The sequence below is a fragment of the Cannabis sativa genome, chromosome 6 (genome assembly GCF_029168945.1).
Source record: "Cannabis sativa cultivar Pink pepper isolate KNU-18-1 chromosome 6, ASM2916894v1, whole genome shotgun sequence".
NCBI lineage: Eukaryota > Viridiplantae > Streptophyta > Magnoliopsida > Rosales > Cannabaceae > Cannabis > Cannabis sativa.
Genome location: NC_083606.1, coordinates 13,570,699 through 13,585,418, shown reverse-complemented (window position 1 = coordinate 13,585,418; position 14,720 = coordinate 13,570,699). Strand labels below are relative to the sequence as shown.

General features: G+C 36.2%; 2 protein-coding genes and 1 long non-coding RNA gene across 4 annotated transcripts; all 3 read right to left on the bottom strand.

The window, feature by feature from the left end:
- Nucleotides 1-754: 754 nt before the first annotated feature.
- LOC115724561 (uncharacterized) lies at nucleotides 755-1,938 on the bottom strand. Its single transcript, XM_061117876.1, has 3 exons — nucleotides 1,740-1,938; nucleotides 1,151-1,322; nucleotides 755-972 (listed from the first exon to the last, which is right to left on the bottom strand). The coding sequence occupies exons 1-3, from the start codon at nucleotides 1,844-1,846 to the stop codon at nucleotides 871-873; spliced, it is 381 nt and encodes a 126-aa protein (XP_060973859.1). The 5' UTR covers nucleotides 1,847-1,938; the 3' UTR covers nucleotides 755-870.
- A 3,052-nt stretch (nucleotides 1,939-4,990) lies between these two features.
- LOC133038786 (uncharacterized) lies at nucleotides 4,991-6,881 on the bottom strand. Its single transcript, XR_009688302.1, has 2 exons — nucleotides 6,348-6,881; nucleotides 4,991-5,507 (listed from the first exon to the last, which is right to left on the bottom strand). It is a non-coding gene; the product is annotated as an uncharacterized LOC133038786 (long non-coding RNA).
- Nucleotides 6,882-10,836: 3,955 nt separating this feature from the next.
- Nucleotides 10,837-13,305, bottom strand: LOC133028953 (uncharacterized). Of its 2 annotated transcripts, none has more exons than XM_061117094.1 (2): nucleotides 12,781-13,305; nucleotides 10,837-11,557 (listed from the first exon to the last, which is right to left on the bottom strand). In XM_061117094.1, exon 2 carries the CDS (start codon nucleotides 11,537-11,539, stop codon nucleotides 11,135-11,137), a length of 405 nt encoding a protein of 134 aa, XP_060973077.1. In that variant the 5' UTR covers nucleotides 11,540-11,557; nucleotides 12,781-13,305; the 3' UTR covers nucleotides 10,837-11,134. The 2 variants fall into 2 exon arrangements, 1 of the variants encoding a protein (XP_060973077.1); XR_009688301.1 differs by lacking the exon at nucleotides 10,837-11,557 and adding an exon at nucleotides 11,886-12,301.
- Between the last annotated feature and the right edge of the window lie 1,415 nt (nucleotides 13,306-14,720).

The window sequence follows — 14,720 nt, the reverse complement described above, 5'->3', positions numbered from 1 at the left end:
GCGCGCATTTTATATAATTTAAAATACTATTTTTATTTTATTTTTCTCAAAATATGTTACTTCCATATTTTACGTTTTTTTTTATATTTACTTTGTTGATTACACCAAAATAATTGTCAAAAGTTATTTTTAGTGCATTGAGAAGATCTTTCATTTTTTGTAATAATTATCCTCTCGTATGATTCAAGTATTATCGAAATATCTTTGACACTTTCTTTAAAAAATATTTGAAACATATAAATATATAAACTCTAAAATATAAGGTAGTGATTAAGATTCATAGACCTAAGATCAACCACTACTAAAAAATCTCAAATTCCCGTCGGTTTTACACTGTCGGCCAAAGAATTCCTGATAGTTCATAAAACCGTCGCCTATACGAGCGTCGCGAAAACTGGGTAAAATTAACGACGGTTGAAAACTGTCGGGAAAATAGTATGGGCCACGGTTTAAAACCGTCGCCTATAGTAAACACTATAGGCGACGGTTTTAAACCGTGGCCTATACTATAGGCTACGGTTAAAAACCGTGGCCTATACTATATATAGGCCACACTTTAAAACCGTGGCCTATAATGTTGTAGGCACAGGTAAAAACCGTGGCCTTTAGTATAAGCCACAGATTTAAACCATGGCATTTAATGTTTTCAATCTAATTATAAATTTTGTATTTTTCAACGACGATTTTTGCCAGTCATTGGATTGTAAAAAAAAAAAGAAAAAAATAATTACGATAAAGTATATATATTGTCATTAGTGAAACTTAAACAGATCCTGTTTTACATAGTAAAATTTTCCCTACATTAATTAATTTTTACTGTATATTGTCACTAATTAGTTAGGATAAAGTATAAACAAAAACAGAAACTGATCATTGTAAAAGCCCTTGTCGCACTGCTTGTGCTCGAACATATTCAATCCACTGATCACGCAAAATATTCATCTCGTCATTTGAGTACGGATCGCTCTTACCCTGCAAAAAAAAAAAATTGAAAGAAATTACATATTAATTAGTAAAAGACCTTATACATTATACTAAGTCCTAGCTAACTACCACGAAATTAGTGAAAGAGAAGCTTACAATAGACTATCATTACTATGTTTACGTATTATTGTGTAATATATAATGACTACGAGAAGATAAGTTTTACCATTTCTCTCACTCGGCGTATTGGATCTTCTTCGTTCATGAAACTCTCAATAAATTTCATGACATAATATCCACATTGCTTCCTGTCTGGTTGTTGTGGACATATCGGAGTTATCCACTCAATGGGACGGTCATTGCGGTTAGTTAAGCTTTTATTAACTATGTTGAGCGACCTACACAAAAAGTGAAATTAGCATATAAAATATTACACACTTATTCAGAACACCTATAATTGTATTTAATATGTATATAAGGAAAAGAAAGAAAAAAAAAACAAATTTTGTGGTATTTAATGTGTCTTTACTTACAAATTTAAAAATAGAGTATTGTATGAGTCTCACATTCATAACTAGAGGAATCGATATATAATTAAACAGCCACAAAAGAAATCAAACATTCTTACTCTCTCTTTCAAAAACTTTTCATATTCAATCTTCACATATATTAAGTACAATAAATATGCATTGGTTCTTAACACTTGGTTGATAAATTTACTATGTCTACATGCAATTACTATGTCCTAATCAACAACAAAAGAAAAGGATAAAGTTAGCAGATTGCTTAAGATTTTAGGCATGTATAGAACTTACGTGTTAACAATGTATTTTAAATCTTCTGGTACATATCCATTGTTGGAATCCAAGTACGCTACTGTATGTGTACTTGGTTGGATAAGTACAACCATCCAATGATACATATTACTACACAAACAAACATGTCAGATTAACCATAAATTATGAAACTATAAATTTTAAATTTACTTACTAATTGTTGTAGGGGGCAATAATCCATTTAGCCGGATTATCAATTTCAAGAATACGTTTGCGCAGTGCTCGAGAACGGGCATTATAATCGCCAGCATCAGAGGCAATGGCCCCAAGATTTAAAAATGCATATAGTCTGCTTAATCCATTAACATCTAGCAACCGTTCCTTCAAAAACCTGTTAAAAACACACAATTAATAACAAGCTCTCAAAACAAATTTTCAAGTTTAATAAGAATTGGATATCATACTTGCACCAGATTGCAATAGGTTAGGCTCCTAAAAATCTCATTTGGCACAATTCCTTGATGTCAATTGTTGGAAGCCATATCGAGTCGTTTTCAACCCCAAATAAATCCTTGCTGGCCTCAAAGTGGATTGTTGTTGTTTTTGGCCACATGTTGAGTAACTTAAAAAAGTTGTTGATTATTGAAGTCCTTTTTGGTGCAACGTAGCGACCCTTTTTACTTGGCCTCTCTGGTGTTTTTTGAGGCTGTGTTCGAGGACCAAGTAATTCTTCAGATACTTGTCCTTTTCCACTCACAGGTTGCTTCTTCTGCATTTGGTTATTGGGGTGTTGCGTCTATATAGAAGACAAAACAATTAAGTTAGAGTTTTTAACTAATCAATAAACATATTAAGTTAAGGGAATTAATTAAAACATACCAACTCTACTCCAACTGGCGTAATGTAGTCCTTTAGCCATGCTACATAAAGTCCTACAGCATGACCTACAGTGGTGTATCCATTTTGAACGACGGGACATGGAAGACGGGCATTTTCTACATTGACTTCATCGATGAAAAACCGACGATAATCCTTGTAGAGGAAATCAGAACCCTGGACTGAGAACTTGTCATTCTTCAAATATTGCTCCTTCACCATGAATCCCTTAGCAACTTTCAATGACAATCCACTAGGCTCCAACCGAACATGCATCCAACATGGATATTTCTATATTTCCAAATTAAAAAAAAAAAAAAATGAATCAATACAATTTTTAAATTGACAATACAAATTAAAAAGTAATATTGAGATTACCTTTTCTGAAATGCCATCGGTATGTGGCGGTGGAGCTAGTGGAGCGGTTACCTTCTCAGCATGCAGTGTACTCGGTTGTTGTGGAGCAGAGACATGGGCAGGACTTTGTAATTGTGCTTCAGGAGCAGAAACAATGTCATCATCACGGGCTAGTTTGTTTGATTCTCCTCCAACACCCGAACCAGACGCATGTGATGTACCCGCAACACCACTATGCTGAGAACGAACTATACGCAGGAGTGCAGCCATTTGTTCTTTAAGCTGTCTATTACTCTCCTCTATCTCAAGGAGTCGCTTATCCATATGTGACAATGCTTCATTATCCTCATCTTTATTCTTCCTCTTTGTAGGGCGTGGAGTGTGGAAAAATTGGGTTTGAGTGACACCATAACCCAAGCCCGAGAGAGAGAGAGGGAGATAGATGAGTGAGATTGAGAGAGGGAGATAGAGTGAGTGAGATCGAGAGAGGGAGATAGAGTGAGTGAGATCGAGATAGAGTGAGTGAGATCGAGAGAGGGAGATAGAGTGAGTGAGATCGAGAGAGTGAGATGGAGTGAGTGAGTGGGTGAGGGTCTGATAGATGGAAGCAAATAAATGGAGGGAATAATAAGGCAAAATGGGGGGAAAGCAAAAATCTAATTTTATTTAACCTTATACCCGACGGTTTTGAACCGTCGGGCAAAGAATGAGCCACGTTTTAAAACTGTGGCGAATACTTTGCCCGACGGTTCTAAATCGTGGGGAATAGTGCATCAATTTTTTTTTTTAATTTTTTCTCTACATTTATTAATCGTCGCCTATTGTTTACGAGTGTTAAAAACTGTCGCCTATAGTACAATATAGGCGACGCTTTTAAACACTCAGATAATTTTTTTAGCGACGGGTCCCCAAAAAAAGCGTTTTTGGGACCGTCACGAATTTGGCCTTTTGTAGTAGTGAACCATTGATATTGACTTAGAAATATACGTTAAGTTTATGATATCTTATCCAAGTTTAATATTGGTCCCTTCCAATGTATACTCCATACATCCGATACTGGTAAGCTTTACCAATACTCTGAAAAACACTTATCCAAGGTGTAAGTATACCTCGCCGATTATCATGCCAGTCTAAAACCAGTGAACTGACAAATCACGGGAATTAAACTTTTGAGCATATAATATATTCCACTGTTCTGACGACACTATAATCATGAACAAATATATATATACATATATTTATATATGTTCTGGACTTATTAGAATTTATACATTAAGTATAATCATGAAATAAATTATGTGAAACATAGAACATATAATGCAATTTCTAATCTTTTATTAATTAGTAAATCTGATTATATATTGAAATTGATTTTATTTAGGGCACAAAACCCAACAGACACAACAAGAAAAAAAATTAAGAAATGGTTAAGAGAGGAAAGAAATAAGGAAAAAGGTCAAACAAAAGATTCGCACGAGACACAGGCGACAAGCAAAGGTTATAAGGAAGGGAGACATTTGAAAAGGAGACTTCACATAGACTAGTTTAAAAAGGGACGAAGGAGAGAAGGCAAGATGCAGGACAGAGAGGAGAATGCTTAATGAATGTAGAAAGAGACACCCTCCCAACTCCATTAATTGTCTTATTTTCCTTTGTTATGAATCCAATAGTGATTTTTTCAAAAAAATATTTCACTAAAAGAGCAAATGAATGAATTTATATATTAATAAATAGTTTTTTTTTTAATTGTAACGCCCTTACTTACGTAAAATAAGATGCCATAAATAAACTGTCGTTAAGATACTAATGTTGCCTTTATTTTAAAAAAAAACACTTTTCAAAACATGGGTACCCAGTTGAAAATAAAGTATTACCACTTAGGGAAAAGTAATAGAAAATTTAAACGACAACATCCTCGATAAGTTTAATAAATTAAAAAAAAGAACTTTCAGCGGAAGATGGCCAAGACCACACGCAGTTACATGATCACACGAGATACACCCCATGCTGCCCAGACTCAACTTGTCACCGAAAGCTTACAGGCTTACTTATCTGCACATAGGGGGTAAATAAGGGGTGAGCTGCAAAGCCCAGTAAGGAAAAACACAATACTATGTACCAGCATTCACACATCATAGCACAAACATATACATCAAACATACAACAACCTAATCATAAGTATAAATAGAGGCAGCCACACAAATACTGAAATACCACACACTCACACTCACAATCACACTCCAGCTTCCATACAAATCTGGAGTGTCTTACGTTCTTAACCAGAACGCAGTACCAATAACCAGTGCACCCTTACGTACACTGCCTCACTTACCACATCACCATACATGTGTGGTTTCCAACCACTTCCAAGTACCTGGAACATGATTAAACATCCATATACAATTCATCGATAAAACACTATTTCACCGAAACTATCACATTCCACAGTTTCAATACAATTTATTCAAGCAGTCATACTAGATACTCAAACCATATAAAAAGCAAGTATAAAGTATAATTATTTTTCCTTACCTCAACTCCGCTGTAATTAACTCTTACGATACCTTCTAGGCCCTATAACAATTAGTGAAACCCTTAGTCCACCGATAAACTCAATATATTTATTACTCTTACTGTACAGCAAGTTTAACCTAGAATTTGACATATAAAACGTTTGAATTAGAAGTCCTACTGTTCACAAAGTTTTTAGTTAATTGAAAGACCTTTCTAACGGTATAAAGATCATCAAAATCGGAGCTATAATCTAGGAGTTATGCATGTTTTCTCAAAACAGTTTCTTTAAAATTCTGGATCACGCTGATTTCTGAATACAGCCTAAAAATAAATGTTTTAAAAATAGTTACACCCTGATCTAGACAATACTTTCTTCATAAAAAATGTAGCTATTTTTCTAAGCTTTAAAACGAGATAAAGATCTTTTAAAATGGATCAAAATTGAGAGAGATATTGAATTTTTACTGAAGACACTTTTTCTGAAACGAAACTTAAAACGAAATACCATAACCGAGTAAAGATCCTAACTTTTGACTGGTAAGAACTCCGAACTAGGGAAAGGTTTCTTCAAAGAAAATATAAATTATTGAATTATCTTTCTAACAGTACAAGAATCGCTGTAAAATAATAGATATCGAGAGAGATATCACACTTTTACTAAGGTAATATCGGAAAGAAATTTTTAAAAAAACTGTAAATCGACAGTCTGTAAAACATGAATTTTTGACATCGAAATACTCAGAATTAGGAAAGAGTTTCTTCATAAAAAATATAGATCATTAAATTATCTTTAAAACGGTACCTAGATCACTGAAAACGGACCTATGGGGAGAGAGATATGATAGTTTTATGAAAGCCTATTTCTCTGAAAACGAAAATAAAAACAAGTACGAATTTTACCTGAAGATTTCGAAGACACGGAACGATGATCGGTTGATTGCTAACCCCGAAGCTCTTAAGATTAAAACAATTGATTTGGTTCAATAGAGAGAATAAAAAAAAAGGAAATTGAGAGATGGTGAGAATAAAGGAATACGATACTATCTGGCTGCTAGGGTTCTAGAGTATATACGTATATAACATATCGTATAATAGGTTTAAATTTAAAAATAAATATCTAACTAATCCGATAAAATTATGCTGATTTAAATTTAAATTTTAAATTTTAAACTAACTAACTAATCTAATGCTTCACTATTTATTTATCTCACTATTTAATATATATATATATCATTTTTTTCTAATCACACACGCACAACAACAACAACAACAACAATAATAATAATAATAATAATAATAATAAAAATAATAATAATAATAATAATAATAATTTAATTGTATCACACTTAATATACCAAATACCAATATATGTATATAAACTGGATATTACATTCTACCCTCCTTAAAGGAAATTTCGTCCTCGAAATTAGACTTACCAAAAAGTTCGAGTACCGTTCTTTCATGTCTCCCTCCATTTCCCACGTGGCCTCCCTTTCTGAACGGTTGCTCCACAGAACTTTTACTAGAGGAATACTTTTGGACCTTAACTCCTTCGTTCCTCTCTCTATAATGCGAACTGGTCGCACTTCATAACTCAAGTCCTGCTTTAGCTCCATTCTTTCATAGTTCAGCACGTGTGATGGATCCGACACGTATTTTCGTAGCATAGAAATATGGAACACATTATGCGTCTCAGCTAATACTAGTGGCAATGCCAGTCGATAAGCTACATGTCCCACTCTGTCCAATATCTCAGAAGGACCTATAAATCTTGGACTTAGCTTTCCTCGCTTTCCAAAACGCATAACCCCTTTCATAGGTGACACTCGAAGGAACACTTTATCACCCACTGCAAATTCCACATTCCGTCTCTTTGCGTCGGCATAACTTTTCTGGCGGCTTTGTGCAGTTACCATTCTATTTCGAATCTTTTCTACCGCTTCAGTGGCCTCTCTTACTAGGTCTGGGCCTAAGTATCGCTTTTCGCCAACCTCATCCCAAAGGTAGTGGTGATCGACACTTCCTCCCATACAACATTTCATAGGGTGCCATCCCTATTGTAGATTGATAGCTATTGTTGTACGAGAACTCCATTAGTGGCAAATAGTTGCTCCAGTTACTTGGGAAATCCAACGCACAAGCTCGTAGCATGTCTTCTAGTATTTGAATAGTTCGTTCTGATTGTCCATCAATTTGAGGGTGGAATGTTGTACTCAACTTCAGTTTTGTGCCCAAAGCACTTTGCACACTTTCCCAAAACTTAGAAGTAAAAACTGAACCTCTATCAGATACAATGGTCTTTGGGACTCCGTGTAGCCTTACAATTTCTTTTACATACAGTTCAGCATATTGCTCTGCATTGTAATTAGTGCGCACGAGCGTAAAAATGTGCTGATTTAGTGAGTCTGTCGATAATCACCCAGATGGAATCCTGTTGTTTGCTGTTCTTCGTTAACCCTGTCACAAAATCCATAGCAATATCTTCCCATTTCCACTCAGGAATATCAAGAGATTGCAACAGCCCTGCAGGTCTCTGGTGTTCGGCCTTAACTTGCTGGCAGGTAAGACATTTTGCTACAAATTCTGCTATATCATTTTTCATACCCGGCCACCAATACCTACCTTTCAGATCGTTGTACATTTTGGTTGATCCTGGGTGTAAAGAATAGGGTGTAGTGTGCGTCTCTTGTAAGATTTTTGATTGCAACTCCGCTTTCTTAGGTACACACACCCTTGCCTTGTATAGTAGAATACCCTCTTCATTAACTGAGAAATCCCCGACTTTCCCATTTTGTAGTTCGACCCGCTTCTTGATTAAAAACCCATCTTGGGCTTGTTCTTCTTTGATATTCTCTAATAAATTTGATTCAATTGTGAGGTTAGCTAGCTTTCCTGTTACTAACTCTATTCCAGATCTCTCGATTTCCTGTTGCAACGGCACTTTTAATGCCCTTAACATTGATAAGCTTGCATAGTTGCGTCTGCTAAGTGCATCCGCCACTACATTAGCCTTTCCAGGATGGTACAGTATCTCACAATCGTAATCTTTTACTAGTTCCAACCACCGCCTCTGTCTCATGTTGAGCTCTTTCTGCGTAAAGAAGTATTTTAGGCTTTTGTGATCTGTGTATATTTCATACTTCTCTCCATAGAGGTAGTGCCTCCAGATTTTCAATGCAAAGACCACTGCTGCCAACTCTAAGTCATGAGTTGGGTACCTTGTCTCATACTCCTTTAGCTGCCTAGAGGCATAGGCTACCACCTTCTCATTCTGCATCAACACACAGCCGAGCCCTTGCTTTGATGCGTCGCAATATACTACAAATTTGTCTTTGTTAGTTGGAACACACAGATTGTGTGCCGTTATGAGTTTATCTTTCAATGTCTGAAAGCTTTCCTCACATTTATCTGTCCATGCAAATTTTTGTTGCTTTCGAGTCAAATTCGTCAATGGTGTGGCTATTTTTGAGAACCCTTCAACGAATCTCCTATAATATCCAGCTAGTCCGAGAAAACTCCGAACCTCACTTGCGGTTTTTGGTTTTGGCCAGCTCTTCACTGCTTCAATTTTCGCAGGGTCCACCTCTACCCCATCTTTGGACACTATATGGCCTAGAAACGCCACTTTCTCCAACCAGAACTCACACTTTTTGAATTTGGCGTACAATTGGTGCTCTTTGAGTCTACTTAGAGTTAGCCTTAAGTGTTCCTCATGCTCTTCCATTGTCCTTGAATAAATGAGTATGTCATCAATGAATACCACCACAAACTTGTCAAGATATTCCTTGAATACTCTATTCATTAAATCCATGAAGGCTGCTGGGGCATTGGTTAACCCAAATGACATCACTAGAAATTCATAATGCCCATACCGTGTTCGAAATGCCGTCTTTGCTATATCTTCCTCTCGGACTTTCAATTGGTGGTACCCAGATCTCAAGTCGATCTTTGAAAAGACGATCGCCCCTTGTAACTGATCAAACAAATCATCGATGCGAGGCAAGGGATACTTGTTCTTTATAGTCACTTTGTTCAGCTCTCGATAGTCTATACACATCCGCATACTACCGTCCTTCTTCTTGACGAACAACACTGGCGCACCCCAAGGTGAGTAACTAGGTCTAATGAACCCCTTGTCTAAAAGATCTTGTAGTTGAGCCTTCAATTCCTTCAATTCATTGGGAGCCATGCGGTATGGAGCCCTCGAGATTGGTGCTGTGCCTGGCGCTAACTCAATCACAAATTCTATCTCTCTATCTGGGGGTAGCCCTGGTAGGTCTTCCGGAAAAACTTCTTGGAATTCACATACTATGTGGACATTCTCTGGCTTGAGGGTGGTTTCTCTGGACTTGTCTACTATGCTGGCCAAGTATGCTTGACATTCCGCACGTATCATCTTTTGTGCCTTCAGGGCTGTAACTAGCGGTAAGCTTGACTTGACTTTGATTCCTTCAAATATGAATGCCTCTCCCGTATTCGGGGGTGAAAGTCACCGTCCTCTTTCGGCGATAGCTATTGTTGCTCCATGTCGTGATAGCCAATCCATACCCAAGATAAGATCGTAATCCCTCATCTCCACTCTATCGGATCTCCACTAAGTTCCTTGTACCGCAATCCTTATTGGCGCATCCCGCACTCCTCTAGATGATATCATAACCTCGCCCGAGGGCAACTCCGTCATGAACTTATAACTAAAGTTTACATACGGTAGTTCTAACTTATCTATCATCTTTAAAGCAATAAATGAGTGCGTAGCTCCAGAATCAAATAAAACAGTACATAGTTTTCCAGAGATAGAAATCTGACCTGCAACCACAGTGTTACTAGTCTCAGCCTCCCCTCTGGTTAGTGCAAATACTCGAGCTGGGACAAGTTTGTCATCCTTGAGTTGATCACCTTTTTGTGGACAGTCCTTCTTATAGTGGCTCGGTTGCCCACACTTGTAACAGTCTTGCCTTTCGCCGACATTCTCCCGGATGCTTACGACCACATGTTGGGCATAGGGGGTACTCCACATATGGCTTCTTCCCTTTGTAGTTATTGGACCCTATCTTGTTTCTATTGTCGGCTTCGTTCGTTGGTTACTTGCGCTTTTCTTTTGTTATCACCACCTCCATTACTGGCCTTTCTGGCCTCCCACCTTGCTGTATTGTCTTTCTGTATACGACTTTCACACAACTCAGCTTCTAGGGCTTTTTCTAGTACCTCAGCATACGTGGTTGCCCTTACTCCTGACATCGCTATGTCCCGACTTATTCGGGAGTCGAGCCCTTCAGTAAAACGATGAATCCTCATAAACTCGCAGGAACCAGATCCGTGGCAAACTTTGCTAATCCGTCAAATTGGCGAGCATACTCAGAATCGTAGACTTACCCCGCCTCGTGTTTGTGAACTCATTAACTCTAGCTGAGCGTATTGCTTCACTGTAGTATTTTTTGTTAAAAACTTGTACAAAGTCAGCCCAGGTCATTGCGGCCACATCCCGTGTTTGTTTAATAACATCCCACCAGATGCGGGCATCCTTTTTCAATAAACTAGCAGCACAAGCTACACTATCTCCGTTACCGAGCCGCATGTACTCAACAATACCTTCCACTGTTCTTAACCATTCCTCAGCTTCCATTGGATCTGAGCCCTTCAAAATTTGGTGGGTGTTGCTTGCGGAACCTTTCATATATTGGTTCCCATCAACCCTCCGGCACAGGCATGTATTGCACCGGCAAAAATTGATGTTGTCCTTGATTGGGTTGTTCCTGACGGTTGTGAGCCTCTTCATCTCGCTTCCTAATTTCTTCCTTGAGACGAGCAACTTCTTGCGCCAAATCTTCTTGTTGTGGTGGCACCACTACAGGGGCGTTTTGGTGTTCTTGACCAACTACCCCAGCAGGGACTTCGTGGTTACCCCCACCTTGACCTGGTTGTTGTCCATTTACAGGGGCATTTTGATTCTCCTGGATCACCGCCTCGGCAGGGACATGCTGGTTTCCCCTGCCTCGACCGCGAGCACATCCTCGCCCTCGACCTCTAGCTCGGTCTCTTACAGCCGCTCTTTCATTCAAGCGGGTTGATCTTCTGGGTTCACCGTTTTCCATCAAATCCCTTAACTTGTTCTTCAAAAGAAAGGAGATGGTATCGATAAGAAAAATAACCAAAGATGTATCTCGCTCAAAAAGGAAATATCTATACACTAAATTATATAAACTAAAAAAAAAACGTAAATCATCAAGCAACAATTCACCATGTAAAATAAATAAATAAATAAATAAATAATCTTCACTCATAAAAAAAAAATTACACTAATAAGAAAATTGTTTGAGTTATACTATAATTCTAACTCCGAAGAATCAGTTAATTGTTTCGATTAACCATACCCTAAACTTCTAGCTAACTAAAGGAAAATCAAAAGATAAAGACTAAACCAAATTTAACATATAAGACATAACATATATAAAGCATACATACTTGATGACAAGTTGATCCTTTGCAGCGATGGTGTGTATGTCGCGTGAATTCAAGATCAATGTAACTGTGGCTCTGGTACCATTTTGTAACGCCCTTACTTACGTAAAATAAGATGCCATAAATAAACTGGCGTTAAGATACTAATGTTGCCTTTATTTTTAAAAAAAAAACACTTTTCAAAACATGGGTACCCAGTTGAAAATAAAGTATTACCACTTAGGGAAAAGTAATAGAAAATTTAAACGACAACATCCTCGATAAGTTTAATAAATTAAAAAAAAAGAACTTTCAGCGGAAGATGGCCAAGACCACACGCAGTTACATGATCACACGAGATACACCCCATGCTGCCCAGACTCAACTTGTCACCGAAAGCTTACAGGCTTACTTATCTGCACATAGGGGGTAAATAAGGGGTGAGCTGCAAAGCCCGCAAGGAAAAACACAATACTATGTACCAGCATTCACACATCATAGCACAAACATATACATCAAACATACAACAACCTAATCATAAGTATAAATAGAGGCAGCCACACAAATACTGAAATACCACACACTCACACTCACAATCACACTCCAGCTTCCATACAAATCTGGAGTGTCTTACGTTCTTAACCAGAACGCAGTACCAATAACCAGTGCACCCTTACGTACACTGCCTCACTTACCACATCACCATACATGTGTGGTTTCCAACCACTTCCAAGTACCTGGAACATGATTAAACATCCATATACAATTCATCGATAAAACACTATTTCACCGAAACTATCACATTCCACAGTTTCAATACAATTTATTCAAGCAGTCATACTAGATACTCAAACCATATAAAAAGCAAGTATAAAGTATAATTATTTTTCCTTACCTCAACTCCGCTGTAATTAACTCTTACGATACCTTCTAGGCCCTATAACAATTAGTGAAACCCTTAGTCCACCGATAAACTCAATATATTTATTACTCTTACTGTACAGCAAGTTTAACCTAGAATTTGACATATAAAACGTTTGAATTAGAAGTCCTACTGTTCACAAAGTTTTTAGTTAATTGAAAGACCTTTCTAACGGTATAAAGATCATCAAAATTGGAGCTATAATCTAGGAGTTATGCATGTTTTCTCAAAACAGTTTCTTTAAAATTCTGGATCACGCTGATTTCTGAATACAGCCTAAAAATAAATGTTTTAAAAATAGTTACACCCTGATCTAGACAATACTTTCTTCATAAAAAATGTAGCTATTTTTCTAAGCTTTAAAACGAGATAAAGATCTTTTAAAATGGATCAAAATTGAGAGAGATATTGAATTTTTACTGAAGACACTTTTTCTGAAACGAAACTTAAAACGAAATACCATAACCGAGTAAAGATCCTAACTTTTGACTGGTAAGAACTCCGAACTATGGAAAGGTTTCTTCAAAGAAAATATAAATTATTGAATTATCTTTCTAACAGTACAAGAATCGCTGTAAAATAATAGATATCGAGAGAGATATCACACTTTTACTAAGGTAATATCGGAAAGAAATTTTTAAAAAAACTGTAAATCGACAGTCTGTAAAACATGAATTTTTGACATCGAAATACTCAGAATTAGGAAAGAGTTTCTTCATAAAAAATATAGATCATTAAATTATCTTTAAAACGGTACCTAGATCACTGAAAACGGACATATGGGGAGAGAGATATGATAGTTTTATGAAAGCCTATTTCTCTGAAAAACGAAAATAAAAACAAGTACGAATTTTACCTGAAGATTTCGAAGACACGGAACGATGATCGGTTGATTGCTAACCCCGAAGCTCTTAAGATTAAAACAATTGATTTGGTTCAATAGAGAGAATAAAAAAAAAGGAAATTGAGAGATGGTGAGAATAAAGGAATACGATACTATCTGGCTGCTAGGGTTCTAGAGTATATACGTATATAACATATCGTATAATAGGTTTAAATTTAAAAATAAATATCTAACTAATCCGATAAAATTATGCTGATTTAAATTTAAATTTTAAATTTTAAACTAACTAACTAATCTAATGCTTCACTATTTATTTATCTCACTATTTAATATATATATATATATCATTTTTTTCTAATCACACACGCACAATAACAACAATAACAACAACAATAATAATAATAATAATAATAATAATAATAATAATAATAATAATAAAAATAAAAATAATAATAATAATAATAATTTAATTGTATCACACTTAATATACCAAATACCAATATATGTATATAAACTGGATATTACATTAATATAGCCTTATGTTTTAATATAGCTTTGTGATAATAGAGCCTACTGTCTATAAAATCCCTCTAATAAGCAAAAAAGATTCACATTCTTCCCCCCATTTCTTGTTAATCTTTCTTCTCACAGTGAGGAATAGTGAAACTTATTCATTCTTCCCCAGTTCTTCTTCTCCTTTCTTCTCCCAATGAGGAAAACTTCATAACTCCCATGAAAAAATAAAAACAGAAAAAAAAAAAATGTGAAACCTTTCTCCCTTATGATTAAAAAGCTTTCTCCAAAAACCTTAGTCCCTTCTAATCAAAAAAAAAAAAAAGAGAAAAACCTTTAGTCTCTACTTCTCACCTTTAAGGTGAAACCTTTAAGGAAGAAAAAGGAAAGAATAAAGTGAGTAAGAAAAAGGTAGGAAGCATAAACTTTTCTAGGCTTTCTGAGTTCTTACGTACTTTACATAGTGAAAACAAGAAGCTAAATACTAATAGAAATATGTTTTAGTGCGCCACAAAAATAAGTGAAATCTCATAACAAAAAACTGACGGGACCACAC

Coding starts and splice junctions, on each gene's coding strand:
- LOC115724561 (XM_061117876.1), bottom strand. CDS start 1,846: ATGTATCATTGGATGGTTGTACTTATCCAACCAAGTACACATACAGTA. Junction 1,323..1,739: donor TTAAAATACATTGTTAACAC/GTAAGTTCTATA, acceptor CTTTTTGTGTAG/GTCGCTCAACATAGTTAATA. Junction 973..1,150: donor TACGCCGAGTGAGAGAAATG/GTAAAACTTATC, acceptor TTTTTTTTGCAG/GGTAAGAGCGATCCGTACTC.
- LOC133028953 (XM_061117094.1), bottom strand. CDS start 11,539: ATGGAAAACGGTGAACCCAGAAGATCAACCCGCTTGAATGAAAGAGCG.